The following is a 22,541-nucleotide window of genomic DNA, read 5'->3' on the forward strand; positions in this document are numbered from 1 at the left end:
GAAAGCCCTCTCGCAGCCTCTGCGCGGTGCACGAGTAAACGTGGAGGGTGGTACGACATTACGGTTCGGTACGCGGCATACAGCCTCGACAGCAGCCATTTTTTCTTACCAGAGGGGGCAATTGCTGACAGGGACCAGCGTTTTCCTCTCTCCATTTTCCTCTTTGCCACTCTTGCCCGCTTCTCCCTCCGTCTGATTCCTACCTGCACACGAAATACCATTCTAGTCGCGCAATTTATCGTATTTTACTGGCGGAGGTTTAAACACGGCCGATTGGTAAGGCTAGTGGGTGGTTGCTAGTATGCAGTCTATGCGTTTCGTCGAATCTTATCTTCCGGCTCGTTTGCCCTCCGCGTTTTTCCCCTAAGTTCCCTCCCCTATTCTTCGCTCCATTGTTCTCCCCCGTTTCGCCTGGAGCAACGTTTCGCGATTTACGATCTCGTCTTTCCTCTCCTCCTTGTCGAGTCGTCGCCACCGCGAACGCCTTATCGATTTCTTCGAGGTTTTTTTCGAAATCGACGAGAAACGGAAGCGGATGAAATTCGGGTGAAAGGCTCGGCGTATAGGGACCGCAAGCGAGGTCTAAAACACGCGACTTCTCGCGAGGACGCGAGTCTACGCTTCGGGACGTGGGTAGGGAGCAGATTGCTCCGGATATTATTATAATAAAGCAGGAAATTGGCTTGCGCGCTAAATACGTAGGTAGCCGTACGTGCACGCCGCGCGATATCCATCGACGGATTATTGTAATTATACGGTTTAACGTGTAGAAAAAACGGGCCGCGATATTATTACGAGTTAGAAATTTCACGCGATTCAATTCCGTTATTATCCGCGAAAGATAAACATTATAATCCGCGGGAGATACGCGGCAGAAATAAGGCGGAAAACGTGGAGCCGGTCGATTGGTTGCGCTCCGACGAAATCGCGCTCACCTCTTACATCCCTCGGCTTCGAAGCAATCGGTCGACCTATTCTCGAGTAACCTCAAACTTCTTGACCGCGTTCAGAAATTCGAGCGCAATTTTAACTCGGTAGATCGTATTTTACTTTTATGTTTCAATTCCTCAAATTTCAATAATCAATTTGAAACGAATTTTTAAAAATGAAACGCGACGAGTTTGTTAAAAGATAGGACCGTGACGACAAATTGCAGGGATAGATCGCGGAGTTGCTGCGTTGAAAGGCGAGTTTTACCGCGAGCAACGCGTCAAAGGAAAAGCCGCTACGACCTCGTTTCCGGTCGTTTAGAAGCTTCCGGAGCGTAGCACGGTTCCTGCTAGTCGAATGTCTCGGGTAGACGCGCTCGCGCTCGTGGTTAGAGCCAGCGTTACGATCAGGTGAATCCGTTTAATACTCGCGGTCCAAGGGAAACCACTTCAAAGGATGGCGTCAAAGCAGACGCGTTCCTTTCCATTCGAGCCAGCATTACGTATCGTTTAGATTCGTTCGGCTAGCGTAGCCTTGCCTCTTTGCCGGCACCGGCAAACGCGCGGATATATTTAGTCGCTAAAAGCACAGTCGCTATATCGATAATGAAACTACCGTCTCTCGTTGATACGAATAACGGCCGGAGGAAACCAGACGCTCCATAATTGTTACGAGTGCACGGGGCGTAACAAGGGAAAAAAAAAGTATCGAAACGTCGAGTTTGCGCGCTTTGGGAGAGCGCCGCGGGAAATTCGAATCGACAAGGGGAAACGACGCGTAATTCTCGAGTTTATCTAACGATGAAACTCCCAACGGACAACGGGTGGCTTCCACTCGATCCGATCGGCGCGCTTCCTCGGGGTTGCCGGTTCGTTTGGGGAGAGCTGGTAATCTGCTTAGTCTGACGCTGATCCGGACAAATCGCCGCCCGGTTACGCGGCACTTATTCTCGTCTTTCGATGCTCGCGACGACCACTCTTCTTCTTCTTCTTCTTCTTCTTCTTCTTCTTCTTTCTTTCTTTCTTCCTTCGTCGTACGAATCTGATCGATGACGTTGCCGATCTTTCGAACGTCCAGTCGATACGGCGGGACACTCGTCATAGCGTCCAAAGATTTCCCGATCGGTTTCTTAGCGCTAATCGCGACTACCTATCGCTACGCGGTACTTGTTCCATCGAGCTTTAGTTGTCGCTTTGCATGGTATCCTGTAAATTCATCGAATCGTCTCGTAAGGTAATACTCGGTATATTTACGTAGCTTTCATTTTCTGCTAGCTGACCCTTGATTGACGGCTACCAGACTGTGGTGCGCGACCGTAAAGCAACCCAACTTTACCCCTCTATTTTGACGTGTTCGACACTCAATGGCAGTCTCGATATTTAATAATATCGTGAGGAAAGGGCAGGGTAACGCGAGCCATTCGGCTCGCGTGACCGATCGGAACGCTTGGGAATCGAGCAACGAAAACCTCTTTGACGAGTACCGCTCGCGCGCCAATGTCCGTTCCCTCTTTGTACACGCACGCGTTTCAACGCGAGTCGAGGAAGGTTCTGGCGTCAAATTCGAACGAAAGCTTTTAAAGCGATAATCGCCTGTGCCGATGAAAAAGAAAAAGGTAGTAAAGAAAATTTCCTCGGTTTGACACGCACAATCCGGTGGATTCCGTGAATCTGGTAAAACTGACAATTGCCGTTGCTCGAAAGGCGGCGGCTGCCTAAAAAGCTCGTGGAAAGACGGGGGGTTAATTAAAACTCGGTTCGCTCGAAACCTTGCCAATTTTCTCTGAGGATATCGCTTGAAAGCACTTAATCGCTCGACCGCAGAAGTGGCACCAATTTACCGAGTGTGCGAAGCGCGGCTACAACCGACGACCCTTTCGAGATTCCCGATAGTACGACGAAGAGGAGAGAAGAAAACGGAAGGAGGCGAAAGAAAGCGAAGGAAAGGGATCTCAGTTGGCAGCCGGAATCTTTCGACTAATCCTGAAATCGATCGAGAGCCACAAACGCCTATTAGACGGTGCTTACCTAAATCCAGATTCGCCTCGGATTCACCGGACGCGTTTCTTAACGGATTTCCGTTAACGACGAATTCCGTCAGGGGTAAAAATCCGCGATGTACAGGACATGATTTCGTATCGAATGGCGAACGGGTCAGTTCGCAATGTAAAAAACGATGCCACGGAGGTCGTTGCGTTATCCCTTAGGGACGAATATGATGTAAATAAATGATGAGCTGCCCCTAAGGGAGTGGATATTAGGGAGCGGGGGTAAGAAGTGTTATGAAACATAATTAGCGGCCGCCGCCACTGACTCGCGATGATTACAGGGCGGTGTGCAAAGGTCCTGGCGATGGAGAAGGGAGCCGATGCGAGATAGATTTCCTGGCTGGCTACGAGCTACCTTCTTACCTTCCTAACGCGTCCGTCCGTGTGCACACGCGCGTTTCTCTTCTCTCGTCGGACCGCACACCGCCAAACACACTTGGCTACCCACACGCTCGCCCATGCCGACACCCACCTTCGCCCAGCTTTCCCTCCTAACTACCACCTTTTGCCAACGGTATTTCCTCTCATTTCGTTCTTTCTTTTTTTTCTCTCTTTCTATTTCTTAGCGAAAACACGCGTCGAAATCCTTCGAGGGACGAATAATCCATTAAAAGAAAGGAAAGATGGGAGATCTTCGCGATGTAAGAAATTTATTAGCGACCACCGTTCGCCGTTACGTTTACGGGCGAATAACGTTCCACGGTATCGTCCCCTTTTCCGCAATAGTATCCGCGAATTTTTATGCTGGATGGCTCGTTTAGGGGTCCCTTATCCGAGGTAAAAGCGCGCTACCGAACGATCTCCCCAGGACCGAAGCAACTCTTTTCGTCGCAGAAATTTTCTTTCGAAACGACGTTCCACGAGGAGGACGCGTATGAAAGTTTTACGGGTTTCGAGTGGGGTACTTTACAAAGCGGAGCACGGACAATATCGAAAGAATGGTAACGGACGAACAGGGCGAAGGGGGTGAGAAGAAAGCGGAAACGGTTTTTCGTATAAAGGGAATGGAACGGTCGCGGCCATTTCGTATGCCGAGCGACGCGACAACATGCTGCGTTATCAGAATTATTGCTAGAGCCCGCGTTTCTAACCAATACGAAGTTAATGCGGCGCGTTAACATTCGTGGGGTGCTCTGGAAAGGTTCGCATACCCGCAAGCTGTGGCCGGACTATCCCGTTTCAAAGGCCCACCCTCTTACTCTCTTCCACGTGCCTTTCGCCTTTCGCCTTCCGTTTCTCCTTTCCTTCTGCTTCTCTTCTGTTTCGCTTTTCCTCCCTCCACCCTCGTCACCGCCCTCGCCCTTGCATATTGCTTTCGCGCACGTACGCATATGTCGCCGAATATCCTCCGTGAGGGGCAGAAGAGGGAGCGGAGAACCAGCCTGCCCTCTCAAAGTGGTTTGTATCACGTGCTTTATATAGCCGCATAAACTTTCGAAACTCTTGGAATCGTTGGACGTTGTTCGTTAAAAAAGTCTGGACAGAAGGGTCGTGGAATCGAAAAGAAAAGGGATTGGATGGTGAATTAAAAAACAGCTTACGACGCGACCCAGTTTCGAGCTTTCGACTTTTCGATGAAGGTTCACCGGTTACGATTCCTTCGGCTAAGTATCGGCGTTCGTGCAGCGAATACATTTTTCTGCTGGCAATATCGCGGGCCTCCGATATCGCGGCAATAAATGGCAAGGATATTATGCATCGGTCTAATAACGATCGTAATAAACTTACGAGCTACTTTATAGGGCAACCGCCGTTGGATGCCCGTGGCCGTTTCAACAGATGACGACGAATCGTAAAAATTTCGTCGATTTTATCCCTCTGCCTGTATCCTTTCGATCGGATCGATCGAAATTTCCGCCGAACGCGACCCATTTCGACGGCTAAACGTTCGTTTTCGTTTTAACGTTCGTAGGAAAGGGGCGCGGACGGGAACGAGGTTCGGATAAGATACGAATCCCCGGTGAAAATTCGATTAATAGAAAAAGAAGGAGATCGCATTGCCCACGGTTCTCTATTCGAAACGGCACATTATACGGTTCCGCTTGTTCCCGGGCATTATTCTTTTCCTCTCGCTCTCAGCTAGTCCCCCTGCAACGAGGACGAGCCGTATTTAGGAGGCCGTGAAGAATTTCTTGTTTTGACGTGGCCGATTTCGAGCTACGCGCTCGACCGAGATTAAACTGTTTACGATTAAAAACTACTGCGAATTACACGCATCCGATTTAATCCTTGATTTACGAGCGAGAAAACGACAGAGGGAGGCTACCGTCCGATCCCGATCCCCGTGGAGAATCGTACCGTGGGCTAGCGCACCCTTGACTCGTGCCACCCTCGACCCCATTACTTCTCCAATCTTTCCGCGGACGCGACGCACCCGTACCAGCGTCACGCTGCTTATCTTCTATGCAATTGCCTTTACAAATTTCCTCGTCGACTACTTTAGAACGTTTCTTTCTTCAAAAAGGAAATCGACGAGTAAGCGTATATCGCGAGTAAACTCGATAAGTCGTTGTACGCGATCGAGAAACCGATTCGACGGCAATAAATCCCTCGATAGGGAGATTTACGAGTCTCGAGAACGGCGAGGGGCAAGGGTGAGGCGTGAAGAATTTAATGAAATCGCTGTTGCGATTTCTTTTTTTTCAACTGCGTCTAATCCACGGATTATAAAGATCGGATCGACGACCGTGCGAAATCGACACTTTACGATCCTCTTGTATATTTTCTATATCAAACTTCTCTGCGCCTATATCGCAAACGCGTTGTCTGAAAAATTAAGCTTTCCTTGGTATTCTGTGTACGTCGCGTCGTTCGGTAGGAAAGGGCTAAACCTAATCGAAGGAGTTGGAGTCGTTGGAAAAGTGGAAGGAACGAGCGTGGCGAATTGAGAGATCGATCGGGAAGGTTTCGAGGGGAAAAGTAACCGGGCAAGGAACCCGAAGGATCGATGGATATAGGTGTATCCTTTGAATACCTCGCGGTACCGCCGTCACGTCCTCGCTAAACGCGAGGCCGAGTTAAGAAAGTGCGCTGAGAGGCCACCTAAAGTAAATTGATTCAAATTAGTTCCCAATAGCATGTAATAACGCGGCTTCCCGCGGCCTCTCTGTACCCTCCTATTTCGCCTTAGATACGTCATTATATCGGTCGCCGCCTAATACTTAGGTCGATAGGTGATATAACGCCGGAATTATTAGCCGCATACCGGGTGAACCATCACGTACGCGGCACCACGTAACGTCCAAGAAATTGCACGCGGCGAACAGAAGAGGAAGACAAACGTCGAATTAAACGCGACCACTGTTCAGCCTCCAACTCCCTTCGATTCGATTCCATTCGATTCGATTCGATTAACCGATCGTACGTCACGAAATCGAGGGAACTCGATGTTTGCCAAAACGCTTTCACGAAATTCCTTCTTTCTTTTTTTTTATTTCGGTTATCGCAGAAGATACTCTTTACAGTCTCGATTACGTTATTCAAAACGAACAAAGAAAAAGAAAAATCCTGATGGAATAATGAAAAGGGTAGGATCGTTGGCCGAGTTGTTAAGTACGAGACGGATCCGAGAAAGGGAAATTAGTGTTTTCGTTACGGTGAACTGATTCGAGTGTGTTTTCTTGGCTGCATCAGCCACGGAGGCAGGGCAAGTGTTTCGTATCCACTCGACCTGTCCACGTCGTAAAGCCTCTTCAAACATCGCCGAACACCCTCGACGCTCCGGTCTGAACACTGAAAGAATCTTCTCTCGTTGCGTTACAACCCCCGCCAACGATTATACGGTAGCAGTGAAAACAACATTAACGGGCAGCCACTTCAGAAAACCGCGTTCGGACGCTGACAAACGATGACGAGGCGATCCTTTTCTTTCCTTCCGATGGAATAGTATCCTTTTTTCTTCTCCATTTCGACGCGAGCCTCGATCAATCACCGTGCAATTAACGATTTCACGCGTTTCATACTTTCACCGTTCGAGCTGCTTTTTCTTCTCCTCTAACTTTCTTCCTTGAAACAGTTTATTTTTTTCTTTTCTTCAACGATCCAACGAGAAGGCGTTATACGTCAAATGGTATGCAGAACTTCGAGTTCGATAGTTTCGTTAATGAAAAAGTTGGAATTTTTTAAAAAAGATACGCCAACGGTACGATGTTAAGTCCACAACGAAATACGTGGAATCAGCGAACGTGTCGGCAGGAGATATATCAGTCCTAATAGAATACGTCAGGTTCCTTTCAAGGATGCATCCTGTGCGAGCCTTTTCTTTCATATTGGTACCACGTTCGCTATCAGCTCGGTTGATCGTACATTCTGTTTGCTCGGTTCGACGATCATCTTCGTTTCTCTAGGTGTGGGTAGAGAGGAGTGAATCGAAAGTCGAGAGAGACTGGTAGCAAAAGAGTTTCGAGCGTAGACGAATCTGCTCGTTTACAAGAGTCGCGATCGAACGGGCACGGGGTCCGAGTGGGTAGCGGGCGAGAAAAGAAGAAGAGACGAGGAGGGATGAGAAGGATGTTGGGGGGGACAGTTAGGGAAGAAAAGGATAAGGATAGGGAGCAAGCGGTCTCGCGCGCTAAGGAGGGTGGGCTGACGAGTGGCAGGTTGTACCCGGAATACCCACCGCGGTGCTTCGCTCAGTGGGGTCTCCTCTCTTATTCTAAATGCTGGCGAGCCGAGAAGAGGAGCGAGCCGATGTTATCTTCGCCGCTGGAGAGGGATAAAAGCTTAAAGGCTGCAGCCCAACTACGATGATACCAGCGGTATACGAGAGTGTCAGGAGGTTTGAAGCGTCGAAGAAGGCCAGCAACGTATGCCCCGGTACACGAGTGGACGCGAGGAAGGGTGGAGAAGGGTGGTGGATTCGGTGGAAGAGAAAAGGAGAACGGGTAGATTGGAATGCGGTGACCGGCAGGCTGCGAAGAAGCCTTCCACGCCGCGATCCACGAGGGGGGAAAAGAGGGAACGAAGAAAGAGGTACGATAGGAAGGAATGGGCTAACCTTACGTTAACCGGCTAACACCGGGGGACACTGACGTACCCCCCGGGGAGGAACGCGCCAGCCACGCATACACCGATCGCTTCTTCCACTTACACGCTTCGACCATCCTCGCCCGTACGTTTTTTCCATATTTTCTCGGTCCATCCTCGATTTCGCCTCGATCGAACGAGTCGCCTAATCGATCGGTAATCGAATCGAAAAAGACCAGTTTCTCGGATCGATCGAGAAACGAACAGCGACGAATCGGCGGTGGTAAGAATCGGCGGAGGCGGTAGATAACGAGGATGATGACAGCAACGATGATTTAATGCCACGCGTAACTTAATGACCGAGAGTTGGGCCCTCGGGGCCGACGTTATTCTTCGGGACCATTCACAACGCTCGCCGTGGCTGCCCGCTCATCCCGAGGACCCCCCGCGGAGCTTAACCCGAACGTGCCAATTCATTTCCTCTCCTGCCGGCATTAGCCTTGCTTTATGGTAGCATTTACAATTATAATCGGTCCGTTCGCTGCCGATAACCAAAGAAGAAGAAAAAAAAAAGAAAAACGTCGAAAGAAACGCCTCGTTTCGCGACACTTTATTACCACCCTCTCGTTTTCATCGACCCCTTTCCTCGAAGCAGATCTCGCTTCGCTTTCCTCGAAACAATTACGATCGTGATTTCGTCGACGAATCAAAGTCGTTCGATAAGATCGAACTCCCGCATCTCGTAGAAAAGGGTGCCCAGAGACGGGGGGGATAAAGAAAGGAGGATCTAGCGTCTCGAAGCTAGCGTGTGAAAAGGTTTCGAGCAGCAGGTGTCTTCGAATCCTAACAGATGGAAATCTCGCGCAGGTATTTATCGTTCGAAAAGCTCAGACCACGCCCATACTTCGCTGCCCACAAATCAATCGACGAACGACAGACCATGAAAACGTTTTCGACTTGTGCAAGATAAAAAGAACCCTTCGGATGAGCGTGGTCTTCTTTAAAAGCGATACACGGGTAGAAGAAGAAAATCAAAGGATCGGATCGACGTGAACGCTTCCGGAATCTATGACACCTATCGAAATCATTCGCGTTCCCTTCTTTCTTTATCATCCGAGACGAGGAGCCATTAGGTATTCCGAATACTTTCGTGTCCCGCTGTAGTGTATAGGAAAATGTTGTTCAAAATGTTTGATTTCTACGACATATTTAAAAATCGTCGAAATCGGAGGTGCCGTGCGTAATCTAAATAATTACCGAAAGTCGAGCGAGAACGGGCGCACGGTCGTGAATCGAGAAACGAGCGAATCGAATCGCCGTACCCAATCTCGTATTGTATACGAGCTACAGGGCCTGGCTCATTTGTCCCGTTAATAATTATAAGAAGGTGTGACTCTGCCTCGCTCGCTACACCTACGGACAGCCGTATTTATGAATCTCGGCCTGCGTGTACGGCAAAACGTTCCCAACCGCTATCCACCTCGACGACAGCTAACGATCTTTCGCTCGAGGGGCTCGATCTCGCGAATACGGAAGATCATTTTTTTCCTCCGAGGATGTCAGGATAAAGGGGCAAGATTCAACGATTCCGTTGGAAAGGAAATGAGAAAAAGGAGAGGAATATTTGGTCCGCGAGTTGCGCGAGATCGATTCGAGTTGGGAACCCCTAGGACGTAGGTTGGCGCGTATAGAGGCCTGAAACGACGGGGGGCGACGTAAACTAACCGCCGGTTAATTATTGTCCTTTCGCACGGCGGGTCCAGAATCCCTGCTACCCGGGAGAAAGAGAGAGCAGGAAGAGGAGGTAGGTGGCTGGAACGGGCCCGATGTCGGGACCTGCGCGACGGTGAATCGGTGCCACGGAACGGAAAGGAAAGGAAGAGCGAAAGGGACCCACTGGCAGGGTGGAGGAGAGGCGAGAACTCCCGAGGGCCTGCTAAGGACCAGAACTACCGTGGTAGCATTCAATTAGCCTCGCGGCATGTGAAATATTATTGTCTGGCTGGCTTCATACACTCGATTTTTAAAAGGGGCAGAAAGAAAGGCATTACGCCGACCTCCTAACATATTTCACTACTGAATCATTCTCCCTTTCCTCCTCTCCGCTTTTACTTCGGCTGAAACCTGGTCTCTCTCGTTTCTCGTTTCGTACCTCGACAACCGTGCGCTTTTTCGACCACCGATACTCTCGAGAATTTCTCCTCCCCGATGAGATACACCATTTTTCCCGGCTGCCTTCTTTCCTACGATTTCACCGTGGAAAACGGCGAACGGAAGTTAGGAAGCAATCGTCGAGGGAGTAACGAAACGATGTCAGTCACGAGGATTCCTTTAATGCGTTCACGATAATTGAAACGATTGATTCCCAGATGGAAACGATTCGAAGGAAGTCAAAGAGCCTTGGTCACGAACCATTAAATTACTCGACGCTCGTAAACGTTCCTCGCATGGATATGCTTATCCGACGAGGCGATTGTCGATTATAACGATTGAATTACGCCCGGTGGAAACGTCAGTTCGCGGCGACAGATCTACGACGCCTAGATGGAAATTCATTAACAGAATAAATCGCGAGAAGTTTCGCGGAAATCGATCGCGACAGGAGGAATAAGTAAAGGAGTAGTCGAATGGGCGAAGGGAAAATTGGTAGAAACGGCGAATCACGCGGGGAAGTCGCGACAGGAACAGCGTTGCCGTCGAGTCGTCTGGCTGATTTCCTGCTTCGAGTCGAGCGTGTAGCCGTCCCTTCAACGATTCCCAGGGGATAGCGGGAGGTTAGGGGTGAAACGGTTGCGAACGGTGGCTGGAAAAGCGGACGGTGGAAGCGGGGATGGGGGGGGATTTGCTTCGGGGGCGGCAGTGCCGATGGCGGTCGAGCGAGAAAAGCAGAGCGGAGCAAAGCGGAGCAGAGTAGAACAGAAACAGAAAAGGGATGACTATAGAGGAAAAGGGGGATGAGAAGAGAGAGAGAGAGAACGGGCGCCGGAGCGTGTAATTGAGTCCCGTGCGCGATCGCTACTTTATCGACCCCCTTATGCCTACCCTCTTCCTCCCTTTGCTCTTCCAACCCCTTCGTTCCTCTTTCTCGCTGCCGGATCCGTATCTCTCGCTAGAACCCAACGTACCATCGCTTCTATTCCATCGCCCCTCGCGAATCTTTTATCTTTTTCGCGGGACAACCTTCTAACCCCCTTGCTTCGATTTCCGTTCCGCGTCGTCGAGGAAGCTCGAGGAACGCGACCAACAGGCGGACGTAACAACATTTTACTAGTCGGTATCAGGAAGTCGAAGGAGACCCGTTTAAAGATTGATCTTTTTTTTTCTATTTTGGAAAGATTTCGCTGGATTCGCGAGGCGTTAATATTTGATCGTAACGGGTTAGAGGAAACTGTTATTTCAATAACATTATCGCGAACGTTCCCGACAGAGATTCGCGCTAAGCACGACGGTTCGCATCAGCGAGTCGCATCTATCTTCGATACGATTCCGTGCTCGGTAAATTATCTATGAAGAGCGAGTATATCGAGCGGCCAGGGTCCCGCTGAGACTCATCGGAGCAGCTTTATTTAGCCCTGGCCAATTCACACCAAAGATGAATCTGCTTCCACGGCCGCCATCAAGCATCCGTGGCAGTCGGCTACGCGCCGTAAAATCCATACATACCAACGTCACGGTTAGACGTATATCAATCCGAACTAGACGTATATCGGCCCGTTCGGGAAAAAAGCTTTCTAGCTAGGCGTCTGCACCGAGACGGAAGGTAAATCGTTTCTCACTCTGTTTCCGTCCTGCTTGATGTCCGTCTTTCTTAATTCGACTCGTCGTCGTCGCCTTAAAACAAGGAGACGAACTTCCTTGACAACGAAAAGAAAGTCGACTTAACTGTAATTACAGGCAACAAAGGTTCCTCCTCGGTTAGAAAACGTATAGTTATCGTTATCGGATTCGCGTTACGCAAATCGACTCAATTACTCGATCGTGCTTTCAATGCCTACGATCCCGTACTCGCGAACAATTAACTAATTTTTGCGTAATTGCGCCTCGCCGGCGCGGCGTTCCGAGCTATTTCTCATTTCCCGCGGAGCAATTACGGTGAAACCCATGATGATTATTTCGAGGCTTTCGCTCGGCGAACGATCGATCCTCGAAACAGTCATTAACCGATTGGAAGCGTACGTGCCCGCCACGGGAGCCGGGAAGCAAAGGGTTGTAGCTATTTGTAACAAAATTAAATTGATCCCAGCCAGCTTCGAGAGCGACGCGTTACGGATCGCCTCTCGTCGCCTCCCTCTACGATCGCGCCTTTCGCTTACGGTGTCTTCGGATAGGAGTCTTTCCATCGAGCGGAGGAGAAAACGCGAGGAAATTAAAGGAACAACCAGCTGAAAGAAATTAAACCCTTCGGTCTCGCGAGATCCTTTAAGGCGGTAGCCGATCCAGCTAACAGAGAAATGATTTGATTAAAATGTAAAGGAGGTACGGACCTTCTGTTTGCGCATTTCACGGTTCGCCTGTAAAAAGCACGGGGCCACCCGTTAGACAGATGGCAGTCGCCGCACTCAATGGCCTGAGAAATTGGATCGCGTTTTAACTCCCCTACGCTTTTCAGCTTCGAGCTACAACCGGATATCGAGCTGGTGGCCGCAACCGGCTGGACCCCGCGAGGCTCGATCTCGATTTCTCGCAACAAAGAATTGGAGAAATTTCAAGCGAACCACTCGCTCGATCATCGTTGCCAACCTATCTTTCCGGCTTTCCTCGCTCGGCGAAGCCGAGTGCACACACGAGGAACCTCCGTCATCTGCTGGCAATTTGCCAGCCACAGGAAAAATCGTCTCGAACAACGACAACGTTAGTCGAGCACGCACGCTTTAATCGCACGCAAACCGACCAGAAGCAATCTTCTTTATGACAACGATCGAAGATCCCCGGGGAACGGTAACTTCTCTCGAAGAAACGTATCGCGTGGTTGCTTACCTGATCCGCTCGTGCACGCGTTTACACCGGAAACGTAATCGTCCCCTTCGACGCGACCGGCGCATTGACGAATCCTTCGAAGTAGTATAAGTACCGTCGTAGCTAAAATTGGAATACTAATTAGGTATAAGCGCTTTTCTGCCCTGATCGCCTGATATCGGCTACGGTATAGTCTTTGATGCTTTCAACCCCGATAACACGGTCCAAACGTAGCAGCTTCTCGCCTATTGCCTTCTAATCGAGCGCAAGTTGCTTCTCTCTTTCTCTACCAGCGCGGCGGAAAGTAAAATCGAGAAAGAAAGGTCGGGAATGGGCGTGAAGGCGAAGCGAAGGGAGACACCGGGGGGGTTGGGTGAAAAAGAAAGAGAGGAGCGTGGGTGGACAATCCGGGTGCTGGAGAGCAGAAGGTGATACGGAGGCACGGTCGAACGGTCGCGATTCGAGGAATAGTAGGGATGAACCGGACTTCTGGTGGGAGCGTGGATCCGCGTAGAGCGGGGATAACTAGCGCGGTGGGGATGCCGATGAACAGCGAAGCAACGATCGCGGCAGGGGTGTCAGAGGGGTTTCAGGAACAAACCTGGTGGCAGCAATCACCGTGAGTGGGCGACACGCGCGTCTCTTCTCTCCTCTCTCTCCTCTCCTCTCGGGTTATCAGCCTGATGAGACACTCACCGACCTTCTCCCTTCAGCCCCTTCCGCCCATTTTTTCCTCCTTTTCCTCCGTTTCCGCGTTCGCGTCAGTAATCGTGTTTGAGTTACCGTCTTCCACCTAGAGCTACCGGCTTTATCACCGCACCGTTTCCATTTTTTTTTCTTTTCTTTTTCTTTTACAATCCCAACGCATGCAACTTGCTGTCTCTCGAACTCGTCGCGATCGAGTACCGATCTCGAGGCAGTTATCTGTCGCGGCTCCTGAAGAATATAAACGGAAGACGAGATAGACGGGGCTGCGGAGTGGTCCACGCATTAGCCCCGCGGGAAACGTAAGTGCGCTACTTACGCTAAACGTCCGCTCAGAGTCGGCCATATGACGCTGCCGATCGAGTAAGCTCGCCGAGGGACCGGTAATGATGGCGCAGGGGAAGCAACGCCCTCCCTGCGACATGCGGTAACGTCGTATAGACAGAGACCAAACAATTTGTATTGAAATGAGCTCTACCCTCGCGATGGCAAACGATTTTGGGGGAAAAAAAGCAGGAAAGGAGAAGGTACCTACAGGTTGGCCGTCCGAACGATCAATCTACTTTCCTGTTTCCTGTTTCCTATTTCTTACGAATTAGATTTCGCGTGATTGTAGGACACGGTTCCCTCGGTTTTAACTTGGGAATTAATATTTGAAATTATCAAATGGATCATTCGTCGTAGGTTGCCGACGTCTTCCCGGTAGAAGAAAAGTTTTTAATTTTGAGTGAAGTATTGGTTTAAATGAAATAGAAATTTTGTTAATGTAACAAGAGGTTTTATTAGTATAAACGAAATATAACATAAAAATTAGTGCGCATTAAACATCGGTAGTTCTAGTGTTAAACGAAAGGCGATTTGCCTCGGTCGAGATCGGTCGCATCTAGCCAACCTTACCCCCCATGGTTCCGTTCCATCGAAAATCCAGATCTGACTTGCGACTAAGAGGACACGAACGACGATCGGTTCGTTGTCAACCGGACACGTTAAACGAGCATGCGTCCCTCGTTAAGGATGGAAAAGGAGCCACGTATCTCTGGATGCGGTGGACGCGTGTACGCGCGATCACCGTCGGTGATCAATCACGTTCAAACCGTGCTCGTACAATGCTGTCGTGCCACTAGAATCTGCCCGCTCGAAAGAGCTATTGTTGCCACCCACGTTGTGTCTTTCTCTCGGCTTCTGCTTCTTACCTTTATCCCGTAGCGACCGTAGCCCACCCCCTGCAAACCACCGACACAAGTATTTCCCAATTTTTACATCCCCCTATCGATTGTTCGATCTACTCTACTTTGGGACCCTAAAATCGCGATATCGGGAATGGAATCCTAGCGAGCACGATTCTCGTAAATCGCGTTGACCGTTTCAAAATCGAAACTTTGGATAAAAAGGTATAAATACGTGAGAAAACGTTCCCGCGAGACTTACCCTTCTCCTCGTTGGTCCCTTCCGGATGCTGAACGGACGAAAATTTTCAAGATTTCCTATCGTTTTCGGACCGAACGAATGGTCGTCGTAAAATTAGATACAAATGCGTGTTATCGAATCCACCGTTACCCATAAAATCCTCTCTGAAAAGAATGCTGCCTGGAAGCTACCACTATTAACGACTTCGACTATGATGCCTATTATGGAAACGAGTCGATGGTCTGACAAGATGCTCCTTAACACAAGCTCGCGTACTACGTTTCCGGGGTATAAAAATATTCGAGCTCTGCGTAATTTCTCGCGACAAGGCGACAGGTTAAAAGCTGTACTGGCCCGAACGCCGGCGTCTGGTTTAGCTTCAAACTGAATCTTAAGCGGTGATTCTTCTCAGAGACAAAATTCTCCGTCGGATAGAAAGAAGCGTAAGCGACACGTGCCACTTATCCATCGCGTTATCATGCAACTTATGGTTGGCTAGATACCAGGAACCTCGACCACTCGACGACTCGAGTACGTCGAGACGGTTTTCGGCGACCGCAGGATCGTTGAACGCTCCTCTCGAGTTTGCCTTTGAACGACCGCCGGGAAACCACAAGCGTTGTTTGGAAGAGTAATCTATGGACGAGGCACGTGGAATATCTAATTTGTAAAGAACACTGTATCGAGTTACCTATAATTCGTTTCGCGTTAGTTAACGTTCATATCGAACAAATAAACGTACTCTTGTTTTTCGAAGACCCCGGTATTCCTGGCTTCGTTGAGTCATAAGGAAGGAAGGTGTAGGAGGAATAGCAGAGGGAGAACTGGCGATAGAATCTTCAAGAATCGATGCTATCTCGGAGAAGGTGGAGGATGTGCCGATGTCGGAGAAGCGCAACCCTTCGAAACAGATCTCGCGCCATTAGTCAGAGTAGCGATGGTAGGAAGGCAGCATAAACCAGCATAAACACGAACCGATGGAGGAAGGGTGGTGGTGGTGGTGAGGACGAGCAGGGCCGCCCATCATGCGTGGGACACCGCGTAAAAATGAGTTGTGTCAACGTGCTGCTCGAGACCCCCCGCGCCGCAACCACCAGGTGGTCAACTTGTTTTATAATACGTGCTTCGTATATACCGGCTTCTTCTACGTGTTCATCTTTTTCCATCCGTCTCGGAATTACACGTATACCTAGCTGCGATCCCGCTCGATCGATCCTCGGAACGTTTTCAAAAATCCACTCGAATCTTGCGAATCCTCCAAGTACAAAACTGGACCTTTACTATTTTTTTTTTTGCAACTTATACTAATTGATCGGCGTTGCTATCGCGTTCGATTATAGAGAAAATTGGTCGTCTGATGCATAACTCGGCTCTCTTTCTCGTGGATACGAGAATCGATTCGAGGTGATTAGCGATAATGTCAAGGCAGCACGGAGGCACGTCCGTGATGAGTCCGTGACTGGTGTACCTTTTGTGTCGGCGTGCTCAAGTTGCTCCAGTACGTCGATACGTAACCACGAATCCACCTAATTGAAGTAACCACAAGGCGCAACGCTACACAGGCAATGCAATCGAGCAAACCGACTGTACGAACACCGCGATCAGACGGAGAAAGAGCAGTCGAGTTAAAGGAAAAGAGAAAAAAAAAGAAAAGAACAACGAAGAAAATAAAAGGAAAAGAGGACAAAGGAAACGGAAAATAAAAATAAAAGAGAGAACGGTTCGCACGAACCACAGTGGGCAAACTGTGTACGTGTACCCGCGTACAACGACTACCTCCCGTTTCTGTCTCTCTGCACCCTACATTTCCGTTCGCACGTGCCGATTCAGAGCCAAGGAATACCGAGCATACCTTGCGCTTTCCGGATCTCCATTACTTTCTAAACGAGAAAACCCACGGAACGACGAAACGTGAAACCACCGAGCATGCCGATTGAAATTCTTTCCGGGGAGAATAATACGTCCAAATAACGAAAAAACATCTTTATGCGTAGTATAAATATATTTATGTGAATATTTCATAATGCGATTGTGTCTACATATCGTGACACGAATAGTGTTAATAAATGCCACCTCTCTTAATTGGACGCCGCGTGTGAAAATCGATCGATCGCTAAGTTTCTTGACGGACGTTCTCGATCGTCCGTTCAAGACTTATCGCTGCACGCGTATCCAGTTTACGTAACGTTAAAGTTTATGAAAAAAAAAAAAAAATAAAAAGAAAACGTTAGGCATCGATTCTTCGTTTATCGAATAATACAGTTATGTTCCTTCAATATAACTATCATAGTAAGTAAGCGTGCGAGCGACGCTTCTCTCGACCAGTCCATTGTGCTTTCGCTTACCTAATCGCGTGTACTACCTATCGAACGTTGCAATCGCTCTTACAAGATCGCCTACCAACGAATTTGTTGATTGAATTTTACAAAGTATAAATCCCGATTATAACCACCCTCCTCTCTCAGTCGTTTTCGTTTCTCGTATCAGTCCGTACCGTAACGAACGCTGATATGTACAAAATCAGGTATGAAAAATCGGTGAAAGCAACGCGCTTCTACGGAAATTTTCTGTCACACGTAGCTGCCGCATAGAATTTTCGAAATTGTTATTGCGTGTTTGAAAATTTATTCGAGAAAAAGAAACGTCGGCAACGTATCTATAGCGTATCATAGTCTATACATTCGTAAAGTTTCTAATACTGATTTTACTAGAAAGATACAATTTAATCCGGTATATTAAAATCGAACACTTTGATTTTCTTTTTCCGTAATGTTTGATTGATTCTTTGCCGTGACGATGTACGAAACACAAAATACTATTAATCGATAGCAGCAATTCTTCTAATAGGGATATTACCGAAATTTTTAAACGATATAAAATCTTCTATGCAAAGCTTGACAAATTAGAAAATGTTTGTGCAGCATGCGTTTAAGAAAAATCTCGAAAAGCCGATAGAAATTTTATATTGCGTGGAATGTGGTCGCGATTTTAGTATGATCGTATGAAAAAGAAAAACTGTTGAAGTTGTCGCGCTGTAATATTAGCGGCTCTTAACGTGTTTCCGAAGATTAATATTTGTTTTTCCAAAAAAGGAACCATGTAAGCACGATTTTTAATTTTTTTAACAGTGCTTTATACTACGTATAAAATTCGCCGCTTGCTGTTTTTTACTCATCGCTTTGTTTTCCTCTTCTGAACATGCATCTCTCTCTTTCTCTCTCCAAATTAATACTCTTTTTATAAGAGTATACACTTCCTCTTCTTCACTGGTTCTGGCGGTTCCAGTGCAGCTAAGATAGCCTCGTCGAACACGTTCTTCAATCCTTTCTGTAACGTTAAAAACATCGTGTAATTACTGAAAGCTTGTAACAGAAACGAATGCTATATTCAATGCACGTTCTTACTTGTGTAAGCGCGCTACATTCTACGTATTTTACTGCCTTCAACTCTTTAGCCAGCTTCTCGCCTTGCTCTGCCGATATTGGTTTCTGCTTATTTTTTGCCAATTTCTCGATAGTCGCAACATCGTCTCTTAAATCAATCTGAGTACCAACAAGTAGAAACGGAGTCCTCTGACAATGATGCGTTATTTCGGGTACCCACTAAAACACGATATACGAGAAATTTATATTTTTTAAATAACAATTTTCATTTTACTACAATAATGATGTACAACCTTTTCCTTAACATTTTCAAAAGAAGACGGTGATACCACTGAAAAACACACAAGAAATACATCCGTCTGTGGATAGCTTAAAGGTCTAAGCCTATCATAATCCTCTTGTCCTATAATACAAAGAAATATTAATATTTTAGTCTTATTATAATTGTAAATTGATTCTTACCAGCAGTATCAAATAATCCCAAAGTGTACGGATCACCACCTATCATTACTGTTACCGCATAATTGTCAAAGACTGTGGGTACATATTCTGATGGAAATTTATTTGTAGTATATGAAATCAAGAGACAAGTTTTACCCACAGCCCCATCTCCCACTACGACACACTTTATTGTCTGCATACTGATATCTTTATTATATTATCTAAAACATGTAAAATATATGTTAGCATAATACGTATATAAATTTCTTAAGTTAATCATGAGAATAACTTTAAATGGAAGACAGTACGAATATAAATTATATACAATCTGTCAACGTGACCTTATTACGAGTTGTATGAATTACGAATAATCATCCAAGCACCTTAATACTTTGCAAACAAATAAAACGATAATTACACCTGTACTATTTACCAAGTTGCACGAAATATACATACTCAATACGGATTTTCCCGTAAATCATATGCGAGCTGGGTTAGCCCTTAACCTACAAATAAGTACCTAACGCCCCACACAGAAATATGAAATTATTTAAAACCTTACGCTACTTTTTATAAAGATGAAAGCCTCGTATTGTCTTCTACATTTATTTGACATTTGTTACTGAACCTTAAAATAAAATCGTGTTAATCCACTTAATGAAAAACCAAGTCAGTTACCTACAACTGTAAGTTTGTCATTAAAGGCTAAAATTATAGTTCATAATCTTAAAATACAGCGGGAAAATAATGCGAGATATTTGAAACGAAAATAAAACACTACATAAACACATCTAATATTCCGGCACTATCGGTTATAATATATTCTACCGTACTTTATCACGAAATATACATTTCCTCTGACGGATACTGATTCTGAATGCTTGACGCACACGCCTAAAATCCAGTACGCATGATAACCAAGCTACGGTAACGCCTTTGAAGGAATCGTTTTTAACTTCCAATTATAATTTTAAATACAATGAGAATTAATACTTAATTATTATTTATACTAAAATAATAGCAACAACGGCAAATGGTAATATTATTAATTTAAATCATTATGCGCACATCGTATTGTTCGTTCAACGAAAGATCGCACCTATCATACGACGCATTTTCGGTTCGCTCTGCGCATACTTCGTCTGCGCAAGCGCGTTATAATTAACCGCTCCATGCTGAAGTACATCAGTAAGTCTTCGGACGCGGAACAGAGTAAGTGGGGGGTGCTTCTTTTTTTTCGGCGCGCGACAGTAGCGCCATCTATTCAAAAATTGCTCAAACTACTCAACAGGTTACCGACCGATGGAAACACTATCGGAAGTAGGAGGATTGGCCGGTAAGCGACAAGTAGTTTCCGCTACCTTTCGATAGAGAGCGCTAATGTTTCCCTGTTGAGTAGTTTCAGCCGCTTTTGTATAGATGGCATTGGAATCGAATTTTAAAAAAGTGTCAAAGAATTATTTTATTTTCTAATATTGTTCTCTGCGTAAGTTGCATGTTTGGGACAAGGATTTTAAAAGAAGAAAGGATGCAATATCACACGTAACAACTAATCAATCAATGATTATATTTTTATAACTTAGCTAAATACAAGAGTATTATACATGCTCACTATAAAGTTTCGTATATGTGTATAAAAAACCATATTAATCACAAAATTATTAAAAAATTTCCACCTTTCTACGATACAAAAATACATTATAATTTATCCCCTGCATACATAAAATGTACAATTTCCTTACTTCCTAAGGACGTCTATAAATCTATTTTAAGATTTCATTTCCTACAATTACTATCTCACTTCAGGTTTTGAGAATGGTTGAAGAGAGCCTGGTTGTACCCAGGACAAACCCAATGCTCTATTTTCTTCTTCATCCTAAATCGTATAATCGTGTAGTTACAATTTGTTCATAAATTAAATAATGCTTATATATATTTCTAACCTTGGACTGGTAAATTTCTTGTTTGATGGAATCATAAAGTTCTCCAACATATGGACTAAAAGTAATATAATGAGGATCATCAACTGGAGGTGGATCGTAAACTCTGTTTAAACTCTCCCTTACACATTTTTTTACGCGATCTCGAAAAGCTTCAAAGTTATTTTCTAATCTGTAATATATAAGTAATGTATCAGGTGTGTATGTACATTCAACTTCAATATCCTAACATAACATTATCCATGCACTCACAAATTAAGTGCTTCTTGATTTACAGCATTCATTTTGATATCAACTTTAGTCAGTACTTTTGTTATGAATTGTACCAATTGCCAAATTCTATTGCTTTTCCTCCATTCAGAAAAACTCCATGTTGTGCACAACTCTCCAGATTCAGGATCAATTAAAGGATGAAAAACTGGAGTTTGAAATACAATTTTCTAAAATTTGTTTAAAATAATTATATTGGTATGGTTCTAATGTAGTCCATGGTGAAAATATTATATGTTAAAAAGTCTTACAGGACAACCCCCATCTGGAAAATTTTGAGGTAGTGTAATATTAAATCTGAAGATTCCTCCTTGATAAATTCCTTGCCGGACAAATTGTACACCAAACCATACTAACATAAAATAATTCATTATAATTTAGTAGATGCTTGTTGGAAACCTAAGTATAAGAAATGGTGGCAAACAATAAATCATGCACATATTTACATGGAAACCATTATATAGGGTGAAGTCAGGATAAGCAAGACCTAAGAATCAATTGATAATTGGCCTAAATAATTTAAGCACAATTCTTTTCGTACATAAAGTGTTTTGAAATAAAAAATTAATCTTTACTTATATGTATTACTTACATAAGGAATTCTGAGCAGATGGTATAACATATACACCCTTCAGATCTTGTGTGCACAACATGTTGCTACAAAGAGAAGAATTATTTTATTTAATGATAGAGGTTTATACGATGATATACATTTTGTGGAAGACATCTTACTATTCTGATAAAATGTTATACTCTTGCAAATAAATTGCATATTCCTTATTAGTTTGCGAAACGGTCGGCCTGTCGATCATTTTCACAGACATACTCAATTGAGAATCTCCATTGGTATTCAGAGGCAGTAATTTCCTAAACGAACCCTGTCTTCTTAGATTATTATCCTTATTAGTATCTCCCTAATATTAACAAATATCTGCTGTTATTTTCTAACTTTATACTTTCATTACCGAGAATGAAATAGGACATGTAATTATTCTTCTTTTCCGCATTACCTTTATTCCTGACATAATGATATTATATGTATTACGTTAAAAAAATATCCTCTCAATTATTATCGATATTGATAATTTTAAATAACGAAATCACCTCCCATACTTTCACAAACTGCGACGGATGATTAGTAACATAAACTAACGGTAGAAAAGATGTGTGTTATTCGTTAATTGAGTTTGGGGAATCTACCGTCGATCATTTTCCTTGTAACAGTGACTACTGTAGTCACTGCTCTTGTAATACGCAATACTCCATCTCACAGATGAACGAATAATATTTGCCAGCAATGAATGTCGATAAATATCAATAAAAAGTTCAAATAAACTGATATTTTGTAACAAAATTTAATGTAAATTAAATCGTAATTAGATTTTGTTATATTTCATTAGAAATAAGGCGAATAATTCAAAAAGAAGAATGAAACCAAACTTTTTTGTCATTAAAGAAAAAAGTTGCTAACTTTTCTATAGATGAAGGCGTTGTCGC

At 45.5% G+C, this 22,541-nt stretch overlaps 2 protein-coding genes across 7 annotated transcripts; both read right to left on the reverse strand.

The window, feature by feature from the left end:
- Window positions 1–16,978: 16,978 nt before the first annotated feature.
- Window positions 16,979–19,850, reverse strand: LOC114878743 (cdc42 homolog). 6 transcript variants are annotated; one of them, XM_029192884.2, is made up of 5 exons: window positions 19,668–19,850; window positions 18,856–19,055; window positions 18,687–18,796; window positions 18,415–18,612; window positions 16,979–18,337 (listed from the first exon to the last, which is right to left on the reverse strand). In XM_029192884.2, exons 2-5 carry the CDS (start codon window positions 19,031–19,033, stop codon window positions 18,248–18,250), a joined length of 576 nt encoding a protein of 191 aa, XP_029048717.1. In that variant the 5' UTR covers window positions 19,034–19,055; window positions 19,668–19,850; the 3' UTR covers window positions 16,979–18,247. The 6 variants fall into 6 exon arrangements, with proteins under 6 accessions (XP_029048717.1, XP_029048715.1, XP_029048710.1 ...); XM_029192882.2 differs by having other exon boundaries at window positions 19,517–19,850; XM_029192877.2 differs by having other exon boundaries at window positions 19,463–19,850.
- A 534-nt stretch (window positions 19,851–20,384) lies between these two features.
- On the reverse strand, window positions 20,385–22,400 carry LOC114878750 (AKT-interacting protein-like). Its single transcript, XM_029192893.2, has 7 exons — window positions 22,055–22,400; window positions 21,777–21,958; window positions 21,637–21,701; window positions 21,296–21,396; window positions 21,027–21,214; window positions 20,778–20,946; window positions 20,385–20,710 (listed from the first exon to the last, which is right to left on the reverse strand). Exons 1-7 carry the CDS (start codon window positions 22,067–22,069, stop codon window positions 20,627–20,629), a joined length of 804 nt encoding a protein of 267 aa, XP_029048726.2. The 5' UTR covers window positions 22,070–22,400; the 3' UTR covers window positions 20,385–20,626.
- Between the last annotated feature and the right edge of the window lie 141 nt (window positions 22,401–22,541).

This window comes from Osmia bicornis, chromosome 15 (assembly GCF_907164935.1).
Source record: "Osmia bicornis bicornis chromosome 15, iOsmBic2.1, whole genome shotgun sequence".
NCBI lineage: Eukaryota > Metazoa > Arthropoda > Insecta > Hymenoptera > Megachilidae > Osmia > Osmia bicornis.

What these genes read in the sequence shown, in the direction of transcription:
- LOC114878743 (XM_029192884.2), bottom strand. Translation starts at nt 19,033, where the DNA reads ATGCAGACAATAAAGTGTGTCGTAGTGGGAGATGGGGCTGTGGGTAAA. An exon ending in GGGATTATTTGATACTGCTG is followed by an intron (nt 18,797 to 18,855) that starts GTAAGAATCAAT and finishes TTTGTATTATAG; the next exon opens with GACAAGAGGATTATGATAGG. An exon ending in AATGTAGCGCGCTTACACAA is followed by an intron (nt 18,338 to 18,414) that starts GTAAGAACGTGC and finishes TTAACGTTACAG; the next exon opens with AAAGGATTGAAGAACGTGTT.
- LOC114878750 (XM_029192893.2), bottom strand. An exon ending in TATAACATTTTATCAGAATA is followed by an intron (nt 21,702 to 21,776) that starts GTAAGATGTCTT and finishes TTCTCTTTGTAG; the next exon opens with CAACATGTTGTGCACACAAG. An exon ending in TTCCAGATGGGGGTTGTCCT is followed by an intron (nt 21,215 to 21,295) that starts GTAAGACTTTTT and finishes AACAAATTTTAG; the next exon opens with AAAATTGTATTTCAAACTCC.